Here is a 13,361-nt window from a genome sequence, read left to right on the forward strand (position 1 = left end):
TACTTATTATGGACGCTGCAACACCCTATCCCGAAGCTATTCCTATGAGAAAAATTAATGCTCGTGCTATTGTGAGAGCGCTGATGAAATTTTTCTCCCAGGTTGGATTGCCACGAGAGATACAATCAGATCATGGATCTAACTTCACTGTTAACTTAGCTAAATGTAGTTTTGGTCAAGCCAAGATTACCTATCTAGGCTTTATTATCGGCCAAGGTGAGGTTGCTCCTATTGAGGCTAAGGTTCGTGCAATTTCTGAATTTCCAGTGCCACAGGATAGGAAAGGAGTACAGAGATTCCTGGGTATGGCAGGATATTATCGCAGGTTCTGTCCAAACTTTTCTCAGATTGCAGCTCCTCTCACTGAGCTTACTAGTAGCAAAGTTCAGTTCACCTGGACTAGTGATTGTTCAGACTCGTTCAAAAGGTTGAAGCATCTGCTTTCCTCTGCTCCAGTGTTGAGTCCTAATTTCAATCTTTCCATCTTTTTACATATAGATGCGAGTTGTTATGCAGTGGGTGCTGTGCTGCTCCAACAGTCAACTTCCACTGATATTCTCCATCCTATATGTTACTATTCATCTAAGCTCAAACGACACCAGAAAAATTATGCTATAGCTCTTGTGGTGTCCTTGGAACATTTTGACGTGTATTTGGGCACTTCCCCATTTAAAATTTACGTAATTTTATGCCCAAATACCTTTTGTTACTTGCTATGTCAAATTCAGTAAAGTAACTTAATCCCTCCAGCCCATATTAACTATATATACTCATGTCATGTCTAATTATTATATTTATGTATTCACAGTATTGTTGTGTGAGGAGGAGACAAGCTGAGTGTTGAGTGGGTAGTGTGGTGCGGGTGATGTACTGCGTGACGCAACACTGTCCTGTCGCAGACCCCCCCCCTCACTACACACCTTAAGCTGTTTCATACTCAGATGTTCATACTGCCTCGCATTCCACCACCACTAAAGAGTGGAATGCAGTCTCCTCTACTATGATCGACCCTCAACGTGCCCTCCTTGTCAGCGCTATCCTGTCTCTACACGGATGTACATAACCACGAGTATGTAGAGATACGATACTGTGTACTGCCCTAGTACTAGGGGCATATCCTAGTGACAGACGCTGTGAAATTGTAGAGGTGCTTGGCACAAGAGAGACTTTGATTAATATTTATATTAAATTGTATTGATATGAGTAATCAGTAATAATGTGAAAGACATTAATGCAACTCCTAGTGCGACCGTCTGTCGTGTTGGGGGGGGGGTGTTGCAACCCCTGAATGGGTTTCAATGATTATTATGTATATATATGATGTATATTACTTTTTCATTTAATTTTATATTGCTTATATTTGCGATAATAGCTAAATCGTAAATGTATGACTTTATATTATTATTTGACTGTTATATTGTTATTTGACTTATGTTGTTAGGATGTACATAATATGTGCTCAGTTCAAGTCTTGATTGTCAAACTACTGTAATTATCGCTTGTCGCTCGTTATACTGCCGGCTTCTGAGCTGTGCTGTCCACGGGGCTATCACGTGATCGAGGGGGGGAGTGTCCTCACCTCTCATGAAGTATTCAGTCTGCTCTAGACTCGCTTGGTGGTTGGACAGATTGTCTGTCTCATTATTCTTGTTAGTTCTGTAGAACTCTGTTCACAGAACATTGTATAGACTTAGTGATTTTCGACGTTGTACTGAGGTTGTGTGTCGCTTAGACACTCTGAACATCTCAGGTCCTTAGCTATAGCTTCTGACCTAATTTTGTACTGGTTTCTGTGTATTGTCACAGTCGGGTTTTTCCTATGCTGAACTTAGATTCAGTAGTATGGGAGTTTTGTAATTTTTGTGGAGGATCTGCTGATGGTCCCTACTTAGTGTCGTTATATTATCTCCTTTATCCTGATTGTGTCACAGTCGCTTGTTATGTGGCTATTGGGCTTAGCATTCTTTTCATTGTTCAAGCAGACTGTTCTGGTTGCCAGTCGGTCAAGAAGTTAGTTTATGTGAGGACTTTGTCAGTCACTTGTTTAAGTCTAGTCGAGTCGTGAGACATAGCGAACTACTTAGAGCACTTACACGCATACACAAACTTACTTGTACATATTTGTAATATCTTATTAAATGTTAATGTACCAGACGGTACTTAAGAATTATAAATGTGATATGTGCTTTCAGCACAATAATATTGAACTCGAGAGATTGATTTTATTTTGATTGCTGTGATTAATTTAATTTGATAATATACCTCTAGACTTAATAAATTTATTAAATTTTAATTTCTCTAGTTAGTAGCCTACCAGTTGTAATCCTGAAGCACTATTGAATTATACTGAATTCTAATGGATAATTGGACAAAGATACTGACTAATTGTTACGAAAACCCAGTAACAGGCTGGATGCTAGAAGGGCAGTCCTTTCTAGTATTCACTGGAGATCTCTAAGCTTTTAGAATCGCGTTGTTTGTAACACCAACCACCCACCACCACACCAACCACCACACCAACCACCACACCAACCACCACACCAACCACCACACCACACCACTCACCACCACACCACACCAACCACCACATCACCCACCACATCACCCACCACACCAACCACCACACTAACCACCCACCACCACACCAACCACCACACCAACCACCACACCAACCACCACACCAACCACCACACCAACCACCACACCAACCACCACACCAACCACCACACCAACCACCACACCACCCACCACACCAACCACCACACCAAAAACCCACCACCACACCACACCAACCACCACACCAACCACCACACCAACCACCACACCAACCACCACACCAACCAACACACCACCCACCACACCAACCACCACACCAACCACCACACCACACCAACGACCACACCAACGATCACACCAACCACCACACCAACCACCACACCACACCAACCACCACACCAACCACCACACCAACCACTACACCAACCACCACACCAACCACCACACCAACCACCACACCAACCACCACACCAACTACCACACCAACCACCACACCACTCACCAAAACACAACCTACCATCACTCGTCCACAACTCTCTCAACAGTTACCAAACCCACCTCCTCATCACCCCGTCAACCCATCTTCACTACCACCATCATCCCCCACATACATTCCCTCTACCTTACTCCCCATCAGAACATATATAGCCAGAGGTATATATTTTTCAATGTACGTACAGTGAGAGTCTTGACTTGTGGAGATAAGTGATATAAAATGCTGACTCTGTGGAAACGCACAATTACAGTGAAATGAGATCTTTTATTGACAACGTTCCGCCCACGCAGTGGCGTTTTTCAAGCTACCAATAAAGGCTCTCATTACAATGCATTTGTGTCAATGTTTTAATTCTTGACTGGTGGTGAAAATGTGAAATCCAGTCTTAATGGCTCCGTGTACTCAGTAGGCTTGAAACCTCAGTAACCTAGCCAGCAAGCAGGCAACTAGCGCAGGTACTCACAGACGACAGGAACCTTGATGGTCCAGGTGTAGGCTGGAGCATTGCGTGTGAGGATGAGAGTGATGAGGAAGTTAGCGTAGGCATCAGGACAACACGAGTAGTATTTAGACTCTCTCTCTATACTGGTCTCTGTGATCTCCCACTCCGTGGACGTGGCGTTCCTGCCCTCACTCAGCACCCTCGCAGGCATCAACATCTGTGCCAACTTTGTTGATTAGTAAGACACATGTACAGTACCTGGGCAGCTTTATTTGAAAGATGAGTCTGCTGCACAGCAGATTTATTCCATCTGAACTGGATAAAGATACCTACAAGTTGCACTTGTCTTATTCATTAACCTGTCAGTATTGCATACGTTTGGTCTAACCGACATTATGCATGCCAGGATAATGTAAATTATATTAGCATGAGGTAAATTTTATTGTTCCAGGAAGAGAGCAAATAGATTATTCCAGGATGAGATTAATTGGATTATTCCAGGAGGAAATCAGTTGTATTATTCCAGGATGAGATCAGTTGTATTATTCCAGGATGAGATCAGTTAGATTAAGGGTAAGATCACTTATATTATTCCATGTTATGATCAATATGTTATTCCAGGATGAGATCAGTATATTATTGCAAGATGAGATTAATATATTATTCCAAGATGAGATCAATATATTATTTCAGGATAAGATAAATATTTTTTCCAGAATGAGGTCAGTTGTATTAATATAATTCCTACACAAGATAAATTATATAAAAATAAGTCCAAGGGGAGATCTGTTTTATAAAGAAAAATATAATTAATTAATACGGTGAAGTTTGTTAACAGACTTAGATCGTGTTGTTGTTATTGAACATCTTACCAGAAGGATCCCATCACACATTGGATTACTCCTTCATGACAAAGTTGATATGTTAGCCAAGAAGAGTATCGAGAAGGAGAATGTAGAATATAACTTTGGTATAACTGTGTCTAGCATTAGGAATAATATTAGGAGAGAAGTAAATAATGAAAATGATTGTTATAGGAATGCAGTTAGAAGCCTGAGTAGATCTATAACCCACTATGATAACATGAACGTAGATAAGTATGTTTATGGAGCAACTTGCAATGTGAACAGACTGACTGATGTTGTAGTGGCCAGGCTTAGGCTTGGTTACAAGTACTTCTGGCAGTTTGGGAGACACACAGATGATGATCAAACTAAATGTAAATTATGTGATCAGGCATATGGTCACTCTCTTGAACACTATGTTCTTAATTGTCCACTTATTGAGGAATACAGAGACAGACAGTATAATAACCTATGTGACATGTCAAGATATCTTATTAATGAAAATAAGATACCAGATATACTAAGCAAATTTCCTAAATTTGCTTGTAACAGATAAGTGAACTATAGATATGTAGATATAAATCCATATGTATTCCTGTTAACCCTTTGGGGCCTAGTTCCTAGGCCTTTTGTGTATCCATATGCTCTCGCGCTACCGTCCACAGGATGGATATGGGGTGCACAATAAACTAGCCACTTCGGTGGCAAAATCTAATCTAATCTACCAGAAGATATCAGAAACACTGCTGGGACAAGTGTAGAAGTCTTCAAGAGGAAACTGGACAAGTATCTTCACCACATGCCAGATTAACCAGGCTGTGATAGATATGTGGGGCTGCTAGCCACCATCACCAACAGCCTGGTTGACCAGTCAAGCATCAGACGAGCCTGGCCCATGGCCGGGCTCCGGGAGTAGAGAAACTTTTGTGATGTGGGTTTATGTGAAGACCACAATATGTGGATTATAGCACACACTGAGAACACATCTCGCCCACCAGTGACTATTGATCCACTGAATGATAGTCCTTGGTGAACGAAACGTCTTCTCGGTAAATGTCATAATCGAGAAATATAATCAGTAAGTAGTGCTTACCTCTGCTGTGCTGTCTCCTACACTGAGGTCAACCTGACCGTCATGGTGGACCCACGAGCCAACCTTGAAGGAGCAATTCTGGACGTCGTGGGGCCAGTAGGTGAGGTCGGTGATGCAGGGGAAGTGGAAGACGAAGGGAGGAACGAAGGTCACATTACCATCGTATGATACCAGTACTGGCAAGTCGGCGTTCACAACGCTCTGGCTTGGGTCACTCCTGCCCAAGGTCACACCAAACCCATGAGAAGAAATGGAATGTGATTTTTTTTATAAGAATGTTACAGTATCATGGCTATAACATACCACAACAAAACCAAGAATGAAGAGATCAAAGCAGGTGACGTTTCGGTCTAGCCTAGCCCATTACTAAGTTGTTATGGAGAGAGAAAAGTTTTTTATTTTGATTTATACGTATATCTGTAAGGTGTAAGTAAGTAAGTTTATTCAGGTATACACAAATACAGTTACATAGATTATCATACATAGCAGCATATGTGTAGAGAATCTAGGATAACCCATCGTAATGATCGTAATGTCATCGTAATGGTGACAAAGACTTTTATATGTGGTATACATAGGGTCTGCTTTGTGACAGTATTGGAGACCCAGGAAGTTTATATAAGCACAGTCTCATCTGTGAGGTGTTGAACACTGAATACCCGTCGTTAAGAGCAGCAGGAGGTAGGTGCTTGAATATTGTGAGAGAATTCCTGTTAGTATTCATATTCACCGAAGATTGAACCTGGGAGAGTAAATGATAAAGGATATGGAAAGAGAATAAGTTTTACCGAGCACTATGGCTGGATTCTGTGATAAACCTTGAAAACTCAACATGGGAGGAACTCGCCTTAACATGCTAATTATTATAAGAAAATGTCTTGGATTATTTTGAGGTTGAATATTGCAATTAGTAGGTAGTAGGTTGGTAGACAGCAACCACCCAGGGAAGTACTACCGTCCTGCCAGATGACTGTGAAACAGAAACCTGTAACTGTTTTGCATGATGGTAGGATTGCTGGTTTCTTTTTCTGTCTCATAAACACGCTAGATAACAGGGATATCTTGCTACTCCTACTTACGCTTTGGTCACACTTCACAGACACGCACATGCATATATATATACATACATCTAGGTTTTTCTCCTTTTTCTAAATAGCTCTTGTTCCTCTTTATTTCTTCTATTGTCCATGGGGAAGTGGAAAAGAATCTTTCCACCGTAAGCCATGCGTGTCGTATGAGACGACTAAAATGCCGGGAGCAATGGGCTAGTAACCCCTTCTCCTGTAGACATTTACTAAAAAAGAGAAGAAGAAAAACTTTATAAAACTGGGATGCTTAAATGTGCGTGGATGTAGTGCGGATGACAAGAAACAGATGATTGCTGATGTTATGAATGAAAAGAAGTTGGATGTCCTGGCCCTAAGCGAAACAAAGCTGAAGGGGGTAGGGGAGTTTCGGTGGGGGGAAATAAATGGGATTAAATCTGGAGTATCTGAGAGAGTTAGAGCAAAGGAAGGGGTAGCAGTAATGTTGAATGATCAGTTATGGAAGGAGAAAAGAGACTATGAATGTGTAAATTCAAGAATTATGTGGATTAAAGTAAAGGTTGGATGCGAGAAGTGGGTCATAATAAGCGTGTATGCACCTGGAGAAGAGAGGAATGCAGAGGAGAGAGAGAGATTTTGGGAGATGTTAAGTGAATGTATAGGAGCCTTTGAACCAAGTGAGAGAGTAATTGTGGTAGGGGACCTGAATGCTAAAGTAGGAGAAACTTTTAGAGAGGGTGTGGTAGGTAAGTATGGGGTGCCAGGTGTAAATGATAATGGGAGCCCTTTGATTGAACTTTGTATAGAAAGGGGTTTAGTTATAGGTAATACATATTTTAAGAAAAAGAGGATAAATAAGTATACAAGATATGATGTAGGGCGAAATGACAGTAGTTTGTTGGATTATGTATTGGTAGATAAAAGACTGTTGAGTAGACTTCAGGATGTACATGTTTATAGAGGAGCCACAGATATATCAGATCACTTTCTAGTTGTAGCTACACTGAGAGTAAAAGGTAGATGGGATACAAGGAGAATAGAAGCATCAGGGAAGAGAGAGGTGAAGGTTTATAAACTAAAAGAGGAGGCAGTTAGGGTAAGATATAAACAGCTATTGGAGGATAGATGGGCTAATGAGAGCATAGGCAATGGGGTCGAAGAGGTATGGGGTAGGTTTAAAAATGTAGTGTTAGAGTGTTCAGCAGAAGTTTGTGGTTACAGGAAAGTGGGTGCGGGAGGGAAGAGGAGCAATTGATGGAATGATGATGTGAAGAGAGTAGTAAGGGAGAAAAAGTTAGCATATGAGAAGTTTTTACAAAGTAGAAGTGATGCAAGGATGGAAGAGTATATGGAGAAAAAGAGAGAGGTTAATAGAGTGTTGAAGCAATGTAAAAAGAGAGCAAATGAGAGAGTGGGTGAGATGTTATCAACAAATTTTGTTGAAAATAAGAAAAAGTTTTGGAGTGAGATTAACAAGTTAAGAAAGCCTAGGGAACAAATGGATTTGTCAGTTAAAAATAGGAGAGGAGAGTTATTAAATGGAGAGTTAGAGGTATTGGGAAGATGGAGGGAATATTTTGAGGAATTGTTAAATGTTGATGAAGATAGGGAAGCTGTGATTTCGTGCATAGGGCAAGGAGGAATAACATCTTGTAGGAGTGAGGAAGAGCCAGTTGTGAGTGTGGGGGAAGTTCGTGAGGCAGTAGGTAAAATGAAAGGGGGTAAGGCAGCCGGGATTGATGGGATAAAGATAGAAATGTTAAAAGCAGGTGGGGATATAGTTTTGGAGTGGTTGGTGCAATTATTTAATAAATGTATGGAAGAGGGTAAGGTACCTAGGGATTGGCAGAGAGCATGCATAGTTCCTTTGTATAAAGGCAAAGGGGATAAAAGAGAGTGCAAAAATTATAGGGGGATAAGTCTGTTGAGTATACCTGGCAAAGTGTATGGTAGAGTTATTATTGAAAGAATTAAGAGTAAGACGGAGAATAGGATAGCAGATGAACAAGGAGGCTTTAGGAAAGGTAGGGGGGGTGTGGACCAGGTGTTTACAGTGAAACATATAAGTGAACAGTATTTAGATAAGGCTAAAGAGGTCTTTGTGGCATTTATGGATTTGGAAAAGGCGTATGGCAGGGTGGATAGGGGGGCAATGTGGCAGATGTTGCAGGTTTATGGTGTAGGAGGTAGGTTACTGAAAGCAGTGAAGAGTTTTTACGAGGATAGTGAGGCTCAAGTTAGAGTATGTAGGAAAGAGGGAAATTATTTCCCAGTAAAAGTAGGCCTTAGACAAGGATGTGTGATGTCACCGTGGTTGTTTAATATATTTATAGATGGGGTTGTAAGAGAAGTAAATGCGAGGGTCTTGGCAAGAGGCGTGGAGTTAAAAGATAAAGAATCACACATAAAGTGGGAGTTGTCACAGTTGCTCTTTGCTGATGACACTGTGCTCTTGGGAGATTCTGAAGAGAAGTTGCAGAGATTGGTGGATGAATTTGGTAGGTTGTGTAAAAGAAGAAAATTGAAAGTGAATACAAGAAAGAGTAAGGTTATGAGGATAACAAAAAGATTAGGTGATGAAAGATTGGATATCAGATTGGAGGGAGAGAGTATGGAGGAGGTGAATGTATTCAGATATTTGGGAGTGGACGTGTCAGCGGATGGGTCTATGAAAGATGAGGTGAATCATAGAATTGATGAGGGGAAAAGGGTGAGTGGTGCACTTAGGAGTCTGTGGAGACAAAGAACTTTGTCCTTGGAGGCAAAGAGGGGAATGTATGAGAGTATAGTTTTACCAACGCTCTTATATGGGTGTGAAGCATGGGTGATGAATGTTGCAGCGAGGAGAAGGCTGGAGGCAGTGGAGATGTCATGTCTGAGAGCAATGTGTGGTGTGAATATAATGCAGAGAATTCGTAGTTTGTAATAAAGTTGGTAGAATTACCGACAATATGTAAAGTAAAAGGACACAAGTGCAACTAATGTGACATTTATTGTGGCAACGTTTCGCTCTCCAGGAGCTTTATCAAGCCATTACAAACAATACATGGACACAGAGGGTATATAAAGGCTCAGAGTGAGGTATTCACTCACTCTGAGCCTTTATATACCCTCTGTGTCCATGTATTGTTTGTAATGGCTTGATAAAGCTCCTGGAGAGCGAAACGTTGCCACAATAAATGTCACATTAGTTGCACTTGTGTCCTTTTACTTTACAAATTCGTAGTTTGGAAGTTAGGAGGAGGTGCGGGATTACCAAAACTTTTGTCCAGAGGGCTGAGGAAGGGTTGTTGAGGTGGTTCGGACATGTGGAGAGAATGGAGCGAAACAGAATAACTTCAAGAGTGTATCAGTCTGTAGTGGAAGGAAGGCGGGGTAGGGGTCGGCCTAGGAAAGGTTGGAGGGAGGGGGTAAAGGAGGTTTTGTGTGCGAGGGGCTTGGACTTCCAGCAGGCATGCGTGAGCGTGTTTGATAGGAGTGAATGGAGACAAATGGTTTTTAATACTTGACGTACTGTTGGAGTGTGAGCAAAGTAACATTTATGAAGGGGTTCAGGGAAACCGGCAGGCCGGACTTGAGTCCTGGAGATGGGAAGTACAGTGCCTGCACTCTGAAGGAGGGGTGTTAATGTTGCAGTTTAAAAACTGTAGTGTAAAGCACCCTTCTGGCAAGACAGTGATGGAGTGAGTGATGGTGAAAGTTTTTCTTTTTCGGGCCACCCTGCCTTGGTGGGAATCGGCCAGTGTGATAATAAAAATTAAATAATAAAAAAAAATATTGCAACTAGTCTCATATAGCTTCTGCATGTTTAAGAATTTGTATATTTGAAAGCTAAAAATAAAATAACCTTTTAAAAGTTTAGACCAATCATAAGTTCTCGTAACTGTGATATTTTAAATACGGGAAGAACAGATGTGATGTTGGGCATCAGACACTCCACCTGAGTTTGAAATGTTGGGAGATGTAAAATAAGATGTCAGTTGCTCCTTCATGGTGGGAGTGGAAGTGTTCAGACTGGACCCAGCCACACACGAGTTAAGACGGAGATGAGGACATGGTCGTCTTAAGAGTTTAAGGTAATCTGTTAGCTAATCTTTTTATTTCTCATACATTCATTGTTAGTGTAATATATCATTGTATTCTCCATATCATGTTATATAATTCCTCCAGTATTTTGAATGAATACTTTTTGTTTTGATATATTATATTTAATAAACAAATTAAACAAGTGAGGTTAATTGGTAATTAGTGTTCCACTGAGGTAAAAAGGAAACTTTCACTCCCAGATATAATAATAACAGGTGGAGAGGAAACACGCACGACACGTGTTACTGGGAGGTGGAGAGGAAACACGCACGACACATGTTACTGGGAGGTGGAGAGGAAACACGCACGACACATGTTACTGATAGATGGAGAGGAAACACTCACGACACATGTTACTGGGAGGTGGAGAGGAAACACGCACGACACGTGTTACTGGGAGATGGAGAGGAAACACGCACGACACTTGTTACTGGGAGATGGAGAGGAAACACGCACGACACATGTTACTGGGAGGTGGAGAGGAAACACGCACGACACATGTTACTGGGAGGTGGAGAGGAAACACGCACGACACGTGTTACTGGGAGGTGGAGAAGAAACACACGACACATATTACTGGGGGGTGGAGAGGAAACACACGACACATGTTACTGGGAGGTGGAGAGGAAACACGCACGACACTTGTTACTGGGAGATGGAGAGGAAACACGCACGACACATGTTACTGGGAGGTGGAGAGGAAACACGCACGACACATGTTACTGGGAGATGGAGAGGAAACACGCACGACACATATTACTGGGAGATGGAGAGGAAACACGCACGACACATGTTATTGGGAGATGGAGAGGAAACACGCACGACACATGTTACTTGGAGATGGAGAGGAAACACGCACGACACATGTTACTTGGAGATGGAGAGGAAACATGCACGACACATGTTACTGGGAGGTGGAGAGGAAACATGCACGACACGTGTTATTGGGAGATGGAAAGGAAACACGCACGACACATGTTACTGGGAGATGGAGAGGAAACACGCACGACACATGTTACTGGGAGGTGGAGAGGAAACACGCACGACACATGTTACTGGGAGGTGGAGAGGAAACACGCACGACACATGTTACTGGGAGATGGAGAGGAAACATGCAGGACACATGTTACTGGGAGGTGGAGAGGAAACATGCAGGACACATGTTACTGGGAGATGGAGAGGAAACATGCAGGACACATGTTACTGGGAGATGGAGAGGAAACATGCAGGACACATGTTACTGGGAGATGGAGAGGAAACACGCACGACACATGTTACTGGGAGGTGGAGAGGAAACATGCAGGACACATGTTACTGGGAGGTGGAGAGGAAACATGCAGGACACATGTTACTGGGAGATGGAGAGGAAACACGCACGACACATGTTACTGGGAGATGGAGAGGAAACATGCACGACACGTGTTACTGGGAGATGGAGAGGAAACACGCACGACACGTGTTACTGGGAGATGGAGAGGAAACACGCACGACACGTGTTACTGGGAGATGGAGAGGAAACACGCACGACACATGTTACTGGGAGATGGAGAGGAAACACGCACGACACATGTTACTGGGAGATGGAGAGGAAACACGCACGACACATGTTACTGGGAGATGGAGAGGAAACATGCACGACACATGTTACTGGGAGATGGAGAGGAAACACGCACGACACATGTTACTGGGAGATGGAGAGGAAACACGCACGACACATGTTACTGGGAGATGGAGAGGAAACACGCACGACGTGTGTTACTGGGAGATGGAGAGGAAACACGCACGACGCATGTTACTGGGAGATGGAGAGGAAACACGCACGACGTGTGTTACTGGGAGATGGAGAGGAAACACGCACGACGCATGATACTGGGAGATGGAGAGGAAGCACGCACGACACATGTTACTGGGAGATGGAGAGGAAGCACGCACGACGCATGTTACTGTGAGATGGAGAGGAAGCACGCACGACGCATGTTACTGGGAGATGGAGAGGAAACACGCACGACACATGTTACTGGGAGGTGGAGAGGAAACACGCACGACACATGTTACTGTGAGATGGAGAGGAAGCACGCACGACGCATGTTACTGGGAGATGGAGAGGAAACACGCACGACGCATGTTACTGGGAGATGGAGAGGAAGCACGCACGACACATGTTACTGGGAGATGGAGAGGAAGCACGCACGACGCATGTTACTGTGAGATGGAGAGGAAACACGCACGACGCATGTTACTGGGAGATGGAGAGGAAGCACGCACGACACATGTTACTGGGAGGTGGAGAGGAAACACGCACGACACATGTTACTGTGAGATGGAGAGGAAGCACGCACGACGCATGTTACTGGGAGATGGAGAGGAAACACGCACGACACATGTTACTGGGAGATGGAGAGGAAGCACGCACGACACATGTTACTGGGAGATGGAGAGGAAACACGCACGACACATGTTACTGGGAGATGGAGAGGAAGCACGCACGACACATGTTACTGGGAGATGGAGAGGTAACACGCACGACACATGTTACTGGGAGATGGAGAGGTAACACGCACGACACATGTTACTGGGAGATGGAGAGGAAACACGCACGACACATGTTACTGGGAGGTGGAGAGGAAACACGCACGACACATGTTACTGGGAGGTGGAGAGGAAACACGCACGACACATGTTACTGGGAGGTGGAGAGGAAACACGCACGACACATGTTACTGGGAGATGGAGAGGAAATACGCACGACACATGTTACTGGGAGATGGAGAGGAAACACGCGCGACACATGTTACTG

At 43.1% G+C, this 13,361-nt stretch overlaps 1 protein-coding gene across 3 annotated transcripts in view; it reads right to left on the minus strand.

The window, feature by feature from the left end:
- LOC128698804 (neuronal acetylcholine receptor subunit alpha-5-like) overlaps positions 1-13,361 on the minus strand; it is a 169,959-nt gene that overhangs the window by 33,910 nt on the left and 122,688 nt on the right. For 2 of the 3 annotated variants that reach the window (XM_070097730.1, XM_070097731.1), the window contains exons 6-7: positions 5,433-5,649; positions 3,516-3,720 (exon numbers count right to left, since the gene is read on the minus strand). In XM_070097730.1, the coding sequence (XP_069953831.1) occupies positions 3,516-3,720; positions 5,433-5,649 (422 nt within the window). The remainder of the gene's footprint in view (positions 1-3,515; positions 3,721-5,432; positions 5,650-13,361) is intronic. The other variant, XM_070097732.1, reaches the window with a different exon arrangement.

This window comes from Cherax quadricarinatus, chromosome 59, assembly GCF_038502225.1.
Source record: "Cherax quadricarinatus isolate ZL_2023a chromosome 59, ASM3850222v1, whole genome shotgun sequence".
NCBI lineage: Eukaryota > Metazoa > Arthropoda > Malacostraca > Decapoda > Parastacidae > Cherax > Cherax quadricarinatus.